At 35.5% G+C, this 13,873-nt stretch overlaps 1 protein-coding gene across 1 annotated transcript; it reads left to right on the top strand.

Annotated features, from left to right (window-relative positions):
* The first annotated feature begins 194 nt into the window (after nt 1–194).
* LOC106134797 (exportin-4-like) lies at nt 195–13,871 on the top strand. The gene is made up of 16 exons (XM_060945439.1): nt 195–635; nt 2,561–2,909; nt 3,042–3,320; nt 3,542–4,369; nt 4,614–4,777; nt 4,958–5,116; nt 5,529–5,635; nt 6,161–6,317; nt 6,833–6,992; nt 7,440–7,609; nt 7,947–8,077; nt 8,614–8,765; nt 9,191–9,360; nt 9,539–9,638; nt 9,992–10,177; nt 10,420–13,871. Exons 2-16 carry the CDS (start codon nt 2,844–2,846, stop codon nt 10,891–10,893), a joined length of 3,303 nt encoding a protein of 1,100 aa, XP_060801422.1. The 5' UTR covers nt 195–635; nt 2,561–2,843; the 3' UTR covers nt 10,894–13,871.
* Nucleotides 13,872–13,873: the final 2 nt, after the last annotated feature.

Genomic DNA, 13,873 nt, shown 5'->3' with positions numbered 1-13,873 from the left:
GATTTAGAACCATATAAGGATAGACTAATAATCGAAAAAGTCGACATAACAGATAAAGATAACTTGAGATGGCTACGACTATATAGACATGATATACCAGTTTTATTTTTAAATGGCAAATTCTTGTGCATGCATAGATTAGATAAGACACTGTTAGATAAGAGATTGAAAATTATTGAGAAAGAGAAGTTTATTTAATCTAGATAAATGTGCTATCTGTATAGGTGCAATAGATGGAATCAATAATACTTGTAACTTGCAGCTTCTTTATGTAATCTTATCTGAAAATATTTTGTAATCATGTAGTACATACGAAAACTATCATATTTTAATTATTTATTAGATTTAGCATAGCATAGGACATATGTATTCTGTAAGAAGACATCGGTAATTTACAAGTTTGTATGGTTTCCGGCATAAGATTAGGATCACTCCATCTCATTCCCGTGGACGTTCTTATCGCCTCTTACGACAACCACGGGGAAGAGATGGAGTGAAACAAGCACTTTCACGTGCAACAATAGCATAACATTCCCAAAGCAGGTCGACGTCAGGCAGGCGGCCCATGATAAAATAAAACCAAACAGATGAACAAAAGAACATGAGTAGACTATAGATGCGTATGAGTGAGTACAGTGAGTATCATATCGTCTAGAAAGCGTCCTTTCTAGGAAAGAGTCAGGGGCCGTTTTTAACCAGGAGTGGTTAAGTCAGGTAATTACACGAAAAGACTCGCTTGACCTCCGTAACCTGTTTACTGTGATTATGCATGGGTGTCAATGCCTGAAGACTGTGGCTCCAACGATGTTGGCCGTCGTTTTTTATAGATAGGTACCTACCTACGTGCTTTCGAAGAAACTATAATAAGTTGGTAAGAACATAATTCCTCTAATCGCCTTTTACGATCTTCAGAGTAATAGGTACATAAAATAATGGAGCTTTAATCAGATATAAAATGCTGTTGCGCTATTTCTACACGTAGAAATAGCTTTCTTGGTACTAGGTAGGTACGAGTATATGTATTTACGGCTTTTGTTATGTAATGATCGAAGTCTTTGATAGACCAATTCATTTTATTTATTATTTTGTAGGTAGGTAATTGTGATCATTAAACCAAGGCATAGACGTACGGTTACGAGCCGTCTTGTCGGCAAAAGAAAATTTATTTTTAGTTTGAAACAAGTTTCGATCAATACCTACTTATTTAATATGCAAAAATAATAATAAGTATATATAAAGGTATATAGTATCTATTTGCGGCAGATCTTATATCCAAGGACAAATATCTACGATTTATGTTTCTCATAGAACCACAAAACCTAAATATACTTTACCGCCGACTAAGAAGAGGGGTATTGAATGTTTATCGTTTTAGCTATCGGTCCTAAAGTTCGATAGATACCTACCGCAGTCACGTAGGTACAATAGTACAAACTTAGGCCCTAACATATGACTTTTTGCTGAGTTACGCTACGTAGTTTCAGTACATTAATTAATTTATTATTGCTGACCTAAACTAAAGAGTTTTATCTATCTATCTATCAGGCAACTGAATGTAGGATATACTTAGTTATAACCATGATCCAATAGGTTCCCTAAGATGTGACGGGAGCCGCTTCGTGTAAATCCTGACTTAGCCATTCCCAACATTTCGCATCAAAATTTTGAGAATCCCAAGTAGGTTAATATTATTAATGCGAAAGTAAGTTTCTTTGTTTGTTACCTCATCACGCGTTATCTGCAGAACCAAACTTCTTTGCGTTGCGTTTATTAAGTGATTAACCTAATCCTACAACTGTGGTGTCGTGGAAAGTGTAAATATAAATCTTCTGCCTGCCCCTTCGAGAAAATGGTTTAATTTTATATGTATGTGGCATAGTTATATCGGTGGAAAAACATACATAAATTATCGATCAGTTTTAGTATAATGTATAAAAAAGTCTGGTCTTTTTTAATATACGCTATTTCTCAAAGGGTTAAAATTAGATCCTATTACATACCCGAAAGTTCGCTGTCAGTCTGTCCATCCGTATGTCTGTCACCATGCTGTATCTCATGAACCGTGATTTATAACAACATACATACATACATATAATCACGTCTATATCCCTTGCGGGGTAGACAGAGCCAACAGTCTTAAAAAAGGCTGATAGGTCACGTTCAGCTGTTTGGCTTAATGATAGAATTGAGATTCAAATAAGTAGTGACAGGTTGCTAGCCTGTCGCCTGAAAGAAGAATCCCAAGTTTATAAGCCTATCCCTAAGTCGCCTTTTGCGACATCCATGGGAAAGTTGATCGAGTAGAATTTTCACGGTGTAGTTATTCATGCGTATTTCTGTTGCCACTACAACAACAAATAATGCGAAATTCCATATATCTCAGAAATCGGCCCCTAAATCGGTTCGGAGTTTAGTCGTAAAATAAAAACGTATTCGCACTGGGAATATGAATGGTTCGAAACCCTTCCTGCGCCAGGCCATAAGATTTCGGGTCAGGCTAGTAATCCTCAATTTTATTACATAGTTGTTTTGTTGACCAATCAATCAATAAATTTTTCAGAACACTGAAAGTCAGTAACTTTCAATGTCATCATTTTTAGCGCAGTCAGCCAGCCCGTCCTGTCGAATGTCAATGTCATTAATCTTAGACATTATAATTGTATCTGTGGTCTGGTCATTAACAAAAAATTTGCAGAGAGAGAAGTTATGAAAAATTATACCAAAAATTTATTTTTTTGGTGCATTTAGTGACTTCGTAATTAGTTTCAATAAATGGCTTAAATCGAAAATCTACTTGATATTATTTTAATTCATATTATTTAGAAAATATTGAAACCACAAATATGATGGAAAGCTCACCGCATGATGCTGCTATACAAACATTGGAGGCAGCTGCCCAGATGCTTATGGTAAATATAAATAAATTCTTGGCTAAAATTTTACAGATTGTAATATACACATAAATTACTAAAATGAAAAATATACTCGAAAATTTACAGGTGTCTGGATTATTGACCTAATTATTGTGTGGTATTTTTTAGGCACCACCCAACTTGGTGTCTTCACAGCAGCGGCATCAAGCAGAGAGTGTATTTCTTGAATTCCGGAATACCAAGAATCCTTACCAGTTGTGCAGAGAAATCTTAGAGAAATCAAACTCTGATCAAGTTCGCTTTGAGGCTGCTGGTTTGATAAAGTCTGCTCTCATAAGAGAATGGACTCTGCTTTCTGAAGGTGATATTTCTTCATTGAGAGAATATTTATTGAATTATCTATTGAGGAAGGATGCACCACCATTTCTAAGGGAGAAACTTCTGCAAGTATGTTGTTTTTTATTTTGATGTAATGTTTTTTAGTAATGGCCTAAAAATCTAACAAAACTAAATGATACCTATCATTATAATTATAATGTTTTTTGCATTTGCTTTTTATCATATTTATTTTATTTACTTCTACTTACCTTACCTCTCAATAGAAAGGTTTCTTTTTAATTTTGATTCCCAATTATAAATTTTTGGTTTTATGTAACATTTCGTTTCAGACTATTGCTATCATCATTAAAAGAGGGAGCATTGATGATGGAGGAAGAGAACGGAAAGCTTTGCTTGGTGAATTAGAAAAGATCATCCTTAGTTCACCAATAAGTCAACAACGATTAGCTAGCTCATTGATATTAGCCATTATGCAGGAGTACGCTATAACTGTGAAGTCTGCCGATGTGGGGTTAATTTGGGAAGTTCATTTTAGATTAAAGAAGTCTTTTGAAGCATTAGATTTGAAGCGTATATTTAGGTTTACAGTTGGTGTGTTAGAACAGATAATACGATCAGGTCATCGTCCTGAAGGGGAGCAAGCTTTATTGACGAAGCAACTCCTGACTATTGTCGAAACAGTATTATGCTGGAGTCATGTGTCTCCATTGTTATCAAAGAGATTAATTGGTGCATTTGAAGCTATTTATGATTGTGACACTCCACCTGCTCTGCGTTTGAGTATGAATTGGAAGGATACAATAATGCAGCCAGAGCTTCTGGCATTGTTCTTTGAAATACACATGTATGTTAGGTCTAATCCGGATTTAGCTGGGCCATCTCTCACTTGTCTTGTCCAGCTTGCTAGTTTAAGTGGAGTTGTAGTTTCTATTCGTAATTTTAAGCAACAATACTTAGAGAATTATGTAAATAGTTTTCTGAATATGATGGCTTACATCCAGCCAGTAGAGCGTGAGATGTTGGGGATAGCAGATATATATCGGAGACTAGTTCAGTTCTTCACTCCAGCTATGATAGCAGCCACACCACCAGCATTTTTGCAAAATTTAACATCACTGACTTGCCATTGCATCACAGGATCTGTTGTAGAGGAAGGAGTAAGTATTTTTGTTCTGAGTATTTATTTAGCTGTTTTCGATTAAAGCTAGTGTTGTAGATTTAATGACGTAAAAATAATTGACGATTACATCACTAAAACTGCAGCCAAGTTTTTGCAAGCAAAGAAATGATGAACCAGTATGATTCTATAAACAACATAGTTTAAAAAATTTTTTTAGCATTTTTAAACTAAAGACAATGGATTTAAAAAGGCAAAATATTAAAGTAAGATAAATATTTTAGATCAATGACGACACAGTATGGAGGGAATCACTTAACAAATTCCTCCACACATGGTGCTCAATAGTTCATGATTCTGGATATTCCAATGAGACCTTACTGAATCCTTGCATTGAGATCTTCAATACATATCTACAGTGTAGATTAGCTCCGCCGGATGGAATAAGGTACGTGTATAAAGAAGAAATGTATTAATGTATTTAATATATCATTCTTTTCCCATAATTGCTAGTTGGTTTTTGTGGACTGTGATTTTTTTTTCATTTTGATAAATAAACTATAACTGTGAGTTTATGTTTACTTGTTTCTTGTTTATTTTATTTATAAAAACTTTTTTTTGTTCTTAGAGGCACAGAAAATACAGATGAAGATATAAAAGATGACATCGAGGAGGATGAACGCAAGCTGCATAGCAATGTTTTGTTGACTATAGGCGCTATTGCGCGAAAGGCACCCGCGCATTGCTGCCACGTGCTGTTCACTTTGCTGCAAGACAGAAGTAAGAGGTAATGCTCAAAATTAAATCTTTTCCTTTAGATGATATTTAGATATGGATGGAAATATAAACATAAAGCACATAGCAACATTTTGTTGATTATAGGTGCTATTCACCTGTGCGCCTGTCTTTGAAATCCATTTTGCCGAATATTATAAACTAGAGGACGCCCGCGATTTCGCCTGCGTAAAACCAAGAATCACCTTAATTCCCCTTCCCGCGGGAATATAGAGAAATCCTCTCTTAGTGTAACCCCAGTTGTAAGACCACATAAAGAACCTACACACTAATGCCACACGCTCTAAACCCAGTGGTTTAGGCTATGTCAGTCATTCAAATTCTTCTTTTATTTTTATTAAAAAAAAAAAAACATTTTCCCGAATATTATAAAAAGAAGGAAAATTGTCCTTTAATGATTTCAGACTGGAGTCTCAGCTGCAACTGATGCACATGGGAAAGCTGCCAGTGAGCAGTGGCAGCGAATTAGTCAACTTGTTCGAAGATCTGCACTGGATTTTGATGATTGCTGGTAAGTAGATAGATAATAGTACCAGCGTTTTTCAAATAATATTCAACGACTTCCGACCTTACAAAGAGGAGAGAAAAATGTCGGAAGGCGGAACCAGGTCCTTGAAGTATAGCAGTGAGTGTGCAAGCTGAGAAAGACATTTCACAGATTTCAAATCTCATAATTATAATTAGTTTTCCTAGTTAAGAAACTAAATTGAAAAACTTATTAACTAAATTGAAACTGCCGAGCTTGCATGAAGAGACTTATGAATGTGGATAAAACTAAAAAAGAATTCAGAGGTCATGACCAGTGGAAAGATGTACCTAATCTCTGCCTACCCCTCCGGGGAAAAGGCGTGATTTTATTTTTTTGTATGTTGAAAAAAACTTTGCCTTTAACATTTGATGTGTCCGATTGATTTCTCTTAGTTCACATCGTGACGTGTTCAGTATGTGACCAACTCGGATATCTATACTTAAAAAAAAAGTCATCAAAATTTACACCATACGAACACTGGTTAGAATTCAAATTAATTTGTTCCAGGTCATTTCCTAGCAGTAGATTGTACAGAGGGCGAAACAATGATGATACCACCTGAAATAATCACTTACAGTATTAGAGAGAATGCCGATATAGACAGTTCGCTTAGATACCTGGTCGGAGAAACCACTAGTACAGAAAACGTGGATCCAATACTCAAGTGAGTTTCATGTATTTACTTAAATTGTATAGTGATATTTTCTATGGAATATGTAATATGGGCTAACGAAAAGGCTAAAAGAGATGCCTTTGTACCATCATTGTCTGTTTTGTGCTGTTTTTCTAATGGTGCGATAAAGAGTTTTATCTATTAAATAGTAATAAGCTTGGGATTCTTCTTGATGGGCTAACTACCTGTTAATATTTTGATGACAATTCCATCATTAGGCCATACAGCTAAACATGGTCTTTCGGTCCTTTCAAGGCTATTGGCTATGTCTACCATGCAAGGGTTAAAGACGTGATTATATGTATGTATATAATGTGTTTTGCTTGGAGATAAGTGGGCAAATGCAAAGTCTCATAACCATTTTGTTTAATTTATTAATTCAATTATTTTGGTTTGTTCATATGATGTGACAAAATAATGTTTCAAAACGAATACTCAACTATAATTCATTCGAGAGTTCAATATTCTATGATGAACGTGTTAAATATAAGTCAATGAACTTGCAGATTAATAGGCGAAATTCTCCGTATAAGCGCGTGGGAATGCGCGGCTTTAGAAGCGGGCCTGGGCACAGTGTTCAGTCCAGAATTGTCCGCGACAATATCCTGGCTCCTCACAATATGGGCCAATTCCTATTTGATGCAACAATCTTCGCAGTATTCAGAGGTAAGTTATAGCCATTACTACCTACCGCTGAATCAAACCGACGGAAAACTTAATTCCATAACGACCTTGTTATAAGCACATTAAATTTAAAATCCAAAATGTTTCCTGCTATCTCGCTCTGTAGTACAATAATTCGCAGATTCCAATGGCTACAGACTCAACTGGTCAAATATTTTCGCGCCATTCATAAATTAGACTGTGCAGGTACATGATGTAACTTACATATTACTTTACGTTTATTCCTTGAGAGAGACAAACGCAAGCTTGAAGCTACTACGAAAGCATTAATTTTACATTTATATACGGATAGAACTTGTCTATCCAGCCCCCGAAAGCATTGCGCGAGCGTGAGTCATAATAAAAGGCGAAACAGCAATAGCTTTTCGGGCAGATGTCAACAGCACTAGAGTCGGCTTGCATTTGTATAGTAATGAAAGTTGTCGGCAGATGTCGTCGGCGCTGGAGGCGGCGTTCGGCGCGGGGTCGCGCGGCGCGGCGTGGGCGTGCGGGCGCGGCGCGGCGCGCGCGGCGCTGGCGCTGCGGCACGCGCACGCGCAGCCCGCCGCCGCCGCGCACGCGCTGCGCCTGCTCGCCACCATTGCGCATATACAGCACAAGTATGTATACTACACTCCACATCTTTCTTATCACGACCAAATACTTATTTTGATTCATCCATGTTTTTCACTAATTTTATATTAGAGTAGGTACCTAGTTAATAATTTATCTATTAGAGTAGTTACTAATTTATCATTATTTTTTGTCGAACAAGTGTTTTGTTACACACAGGTTTCCAATCGTCCATAATAACCGGGACGTTGCAATTGAGAATTAATTCTTGAATGTACAGGTTTCCTCACGATATTTTCCCTCATAGAACTAAGTAAACACACCTTTTAAAGTCTTAACCTAAACCTAACTTATGGGATTATTATATAATATTCTCTTCTCCAGACAAAACCCACAGGCTGCGTGCGAGGAGTTCCTGGCCCTAGTGGCGTGGGAGGCGGCCGGCAGTAACCTCCCGGGGGAACTGCGCAGGGAGCTTCATAGGGCATTCGCCATTGCCGCTACCTATGCTGACGGTACTTGTTTATATATATTTTAACCCCCTTAGGTTCACTGGAAGAGGTTGCCATTAGCCATAAGTCCGCCTTTGTATCTCATAGCTTGTTTTTTTATATTCTATTTTTCTTTATCTTCATAAATCTTTGGGATAAAAGCAGTGAACGCGATTTTAATCGTTAAAATGTTTTAACAATGGTACTTTAAACACTATAGAAATCTGATGTGGGCGTGGCCGCGTGCTAAAGTTAAGACTTATTTTATGATCTTAGAATAAGCCAAGTCTGTGTAAGTGTCGCGACGACGCGACGACGTCATGCAATATGTTTTACGAATTAATTCAAAATTAATCGATGTTCTGTCTTAGGATGTATAAACAATAGCAGTGCTAGACTGTTAGGATTGTCTTACTATGATAACACTACTGGAAACTATCAGGTGTTTTTAATTTAACTGAAAAACCAGTGTATGGCTTAATGATGGAATTGAGATTCAAATAGTGATAGGTTAAGTTTTAATTATATATATTTTTTGTAAGCATTTAATTTTGTTACAGGTGAAGTCCGCAACCGGCTGTTAGTAAGCACCGTAGCTCTTCAAGAGAAGCTGATAAACTTGATAAATTCCGAGTCTGATACGGAACCTGTACGGAATATGCTCGCCGACACGCTTGATTGTTTCATAGGCATCACAGAGGGAGTTCACGAGGTTAATGTTTAGGCTTTAGTTGGTCTATGGAATTTTGTTTAATTTGTGTGACATAATTATGTCAAATCCATATATGTAATTTCAGGTCTTGAGAAAAGCTGACCCTGGGCTCGTTTCTAGGGGTTTGCAAATATAGACAAAAATATAGTCGCGTATATATCCGTTGTGGGGTTGACAGGGCCAACAGTCTTGAAAGTCTGAAAGGCCACGTCCAGCTGTATGGCTAAATAATGAAATTGAGATTCCAATAGTGACTGGTTGTCAGTCCATCGCCTACAAGAAGAATCCCAAGTTTACTACCTTTTAGCCTTTCCTTTAGTCGCCTTTAACGACATCCGTGGGAAAGATATAGAGTTGTCCTTTTCTAAAATGCCAGGAACCACACGGTACATTTAAATTATATGTTTGCCTTTTTAATCGTACAGGTTGGAGCTATGGATGAACAGTTCATGATGCTTGTGGGCGCGTTGGACAAGATTCCCGGGATCGTATTCAGATACCACAACTATCCGGGCGTGGTGTTGCCAGCTCTCAACTTCTTGGCTAAAAGCGCCAAAAGAATGCTGCATTCGGTGCAACCTGCTAATGTAACTAAGTAGGTTTAGCCGTTTTTATTAAATACTACCTTTTTTTTTAATAACCACTTAGTTTGGGATGAATAAAAATGTTTTATTCTATTTTGTATTTTTATATTTTAGTGTTTACCGTTCTTTACATACTTTCATATGAAATCGTTTTTAATATAATCATCTGTAACAAAATTTCTTCCACAGATTTATTGAAGTTTGCAACACCACTTTCGAAGTTTACATTCGGTGGAACTCAGGAAAAATATCAAGTATCCCACAAGACGCCGAGGAAGAAGCATATGAAGTGAGTAACTTTATTAAGTACTAGGCTTTGTTTTCGTGGGAATTTCCAGAACGAAAACTAAGTTTTCCAGGGAAATTCCACTATTAAAAAAACAGTATCAGAAAAAAAATTTAAGTCGTCTGTCAATTTTCACGTGAAATAGTATCATTTAATTTCAAAAGTAATATTGAATTTTACCAATGTAAAGAAATCATAAATATATCAGGAAACTCTATAATATTTTTTTCTGTGTCGACGACACTAAGCGTCGCAGGAATAGTGGATGGCTCTGGTGTGTCATAATGCCCAGTTTTCTAGATTTTTTCACGACTGTGCCCTTCTTATGTAACCACTCAATAAATTTATATTATTAGGATATCTGCGCGCTAATGGAGTTGATCTGCAGCATCGCTCGCTGCCGGACCGACCTCGGCGTCGGCGAGACGTGTGCTCGCGGCCTTAGAATACTGTTGCCTCTCATCACGCCGCCTCTGTTAGCGTTGCCAACTCTGGCGCAACACGCTTATAGGATGCTGAGAGATCTGGATCAAGCTGAACAGGTAATATTGACTTAATATTGGTGCTTTTAATTATTTACTTTAATTTTTCACTTGTTAACAATAATTATCAAATTTTTAAAAATAGGATTTTACTGAAAGGGAATTCTATTTCCTGATAGGGAAATACTGTACGATACTGAAAATAGCGACTGAGTGAAACACCAGGAAGAAAATGACATTGATTATTGAAAAATTATATAGATAATTTGCTCTCATTTTATTTACTTTATTTAATTTTTCAGATCACAAATCTACCCATCGAAGATTTCAACATGGTAGTAACAGCATTACGAGTCGGTCTAACCGCCGTCTCTTGCGACGTGTCGACCCTTTGCTGCGACACAATTGTGGGACTTTCCAACAAGGCGCGAACATTAGGCGATAACAATCCATACGCATTATCTCTATTAAGTTTAGCAGAGTTACTCCTAATGCTTATAATCAAGATGGAAATACCACCGGATTCAATCCCGGCCGCTGGGGCAGCAATATACGCGTTAACTTGCGTCAAACCGGCGTTGTTAGAAGGTTTAGCGCGTCAGCTGATCGAGGCCTTCGCGGTCAATGACCCCGCGAACGTACCGAGATTAGAAGAAGCATTTGGTGTATTAACGAACGGAGTTTTGTTCGACGGCCTCCGTCCGCACAAACTACGCTTTCAAGACAACTTCGACAAATTTCTGGCCAGTGTACACGGCTTCCTTATTGTGAAATAACTAAAGATCACATTCATGGTTTGCGTGAAAAATCAACGGTTTGTCAACGGCAGTGGCAGTATACGTCGCGTGTTGCAAGAGTACGTTGGTGGTTTATGCGAATTGCAATTCTAAAGACTGAACGTGTCTTCGACATTGAGCTTGAGCGTTGCTGGATACCAAATCAAGTTATTTATGAATGTTTTAAATCTTTATTGTGAATGTGAAAGACTTGTTTGTTTTAAGATTGACTTTGTAGCTGGAGTCAATATTTTACAGCCAGTATTTCTCTTTCTATAAACGGAAACGTAGGTCTATTCTATAAACTTTATTATTACAACAAACCCAAAAATTCATGAAATAAGAGTCAGTTAACGGTAATAAGATAAACAGGTTTGCAGAAAGAACTGTTGATCTGCACTAGGAGTTGAATTTAGAGCCAACTATGTAATGAATGCCTTTGTCTATATAGTTTCCACAACTTGATTAAATTTTATAAAGAAAGAGTTGGAATATATTTTTTGTTATATTTTATATGTATAAAGTTGTAAAAAATTGACTTTAGCTAATGAGCCTGTATTTTATGTATTAGGACGTTGTATTTCAAACTCGAATCGACTTGTCCGAGAAAGGGCTGTGTACACACTATTGTGTTTAGAAGTTTAGAATGTTAGCTGCCGATTAGCTTTATCGATAGTCGGATTTTGACTCGGTATATGGCCTAACATAAGAACAGGGTGCTTACAACTCCATTTTGACTGGCTAACCTTATAATATCTTCCTTTATCATTAAGAGGCTACATTTAATCTATCTGCAATTTAATGGTCTCTTTATCTCTCAAATAGTGTAATTTTATTATGAAATTGATGTTAAATAGGTATTTCAATAAGTATTCAATATATAAACTGATGAAGGTTTTTTTTGGTTTAAGAACGTGTAACACATTGTGTTTCTTTATGAATATCTGACTGGGGAAACAAAACGTCAATTATTGCTAAAATTATATGTTCAAGGATAAAAGGAAATATTCGCGATACTGTGACTTGTTTTCCCGGTCTGTTTAATGTATAATAAATACTTATTTTTAATTGATTAATTCGCAAAAATTAAGTATTTTTTTTAAGTGGATCTGTTAATTAATGCAAAACAGATTTTAAGAATAATTTTGAACACTTCCCAATCGCTTGAGTCGTATATTTTGTATCGGGGTAAAGTTGTTTATAACTGCATCTACCCTTGAATTATTCAACTTCAAATTTACGGACTTTATTTTGATTTATAATGTACGAATTTTTTATTGAATGTATTTCGGTTAAAAAAATGTATTTTTCTTATGTTTACAACGAAATATTACTGTTTATATATATATAATGTGGTTGTGAATGTGTATAATGCAGGATTTAATGATCTACTGTGGTATTACATATTTCTTAGTTAAGACGACAGAGTACACTATGTATTAGTTGCTAGTTAGGAGAATTGTGATAAGTATTTGTGAACTTGCGTCTACATTTTTTCATAGAAAATTTAGCACTAAATTAATTCTAGGTATTTCAGTCCTTCTTGTAAGTATTTCGATTATATAACTTGGATCTTTCCGTAGATATTCTTCCACTTCTAGAAAATGAACTAAGTCATTTTATACGTGAATCGTATTGATTTACATATATCAGTCAATAATTTCCTTCGATTTACTCCGTATATCTTCAAATAAGTAGCATTTTCCCTTGCCTTTCCTTGCATTTTGGAGTAACGCGCGCACAGAAAAATCAAACCACACGATGAACTACTCACATACTTTTATTTAATGCAGTAAGAGTTAGGACCTCGATTCTATCTCTATATTGATATTTTCTACTAAATTATCGCCATCCCGCCATATTTCCGATTATTCCCAAAACTCTTGGGAATATTACAGCTGGTCACAGGGCCGGAGACAAACTCGAATGGTGAAATTTCAAGCGCTTCCACAATCTGCTTTTTAAGGAAGATTAAGCAAATCTTCCTTAAAAAGCAGCTTTTGTGCTTCTAGACTACAACTTTAGTTGTCGTTGTTTTTTTTTAAATAATCCATTAGGTACAAAATATTTTCTATAAGTATAATTTAGTATGTAGTAGACTTATAATACGCATATATCAGTCAAATTTTTTTAACTCAACATAGATATTTTATGGAATTTCAAATAAATTTGGTAAAATCAATGTTATAAAATACAGCATAAGCTGAAATTAAATATTCAGCAGGTGTCACCTTATTTTTTATATAAAAATCTCAAAAAATGTTACAATTTCGTAGACGGCAAAGAAATATTGCCATATTATTTCGATTTCGGCTTGAGGCCATGACGACGTGCCTACTTAGATTTGTTCGTATTCAATCATTCTATTATTCAATAAAATCTAATTACAGTAATGATAAACTTCAAAATATTTACTTATGCATTATATGATGGATTTATTGACGAATTGCGCCATACTTTACTTATAATAATGTTAGGGTATTTATTTGAACATACGATAATTTTTGAATTTAATTGAGTGTGACAGTTAATGTTAATTATTTCAATCTTGTAACATATTATAGTTTATATATTTGTTAAGTTTACATAAATTGTAATTAACGTCCTGATTGGTATAGATTTTTTAATTATATTAGTCAATCTACGCAAACACTATTTCAACAACTATTCGCAAGGTATAGTAGCTGTTGCGTTAAAATGTAAATTAAAAGTAAGTACGTATTACATAAGATTTCATCTCAAAAAATATTGTTTAGGTAGACTGCATTTTGTAAATACTCAAAAAATATTTTATCACCTAACTTGGTGCATTATTTCAAACACCGTACCTATCCCAATAAAAAGTTGAACAAATTTTATAAACTGATAAAGCATTTTTTTTATCTGACATGACTTTAATAATGTTGAAAATTTTGATCAAAAAATATATTTAATAATTTTAACCCACGCATTTGTTACGTACAAGCTAATACATTTCCAA

This window comes from Amyelois transitella, chromosome 8 (genome assembly GCF_032362555.1).
Source record: "Amyelois transitella isolate CPQ chromosome 8, ilAmyTran1.1, whole genome shotgun sequence".
NCBI classification, from domain to species: Eukaryota; Metazoa; Arthropoda; class Insecta; order Lepidoptera; family Pyralidae; genus Amyelois; species Amyelois transitella.
Note: the sequence above shows the minus strand (reverse complement) of the source record. Positions and strands in the feature narration are given on the sequence as shown.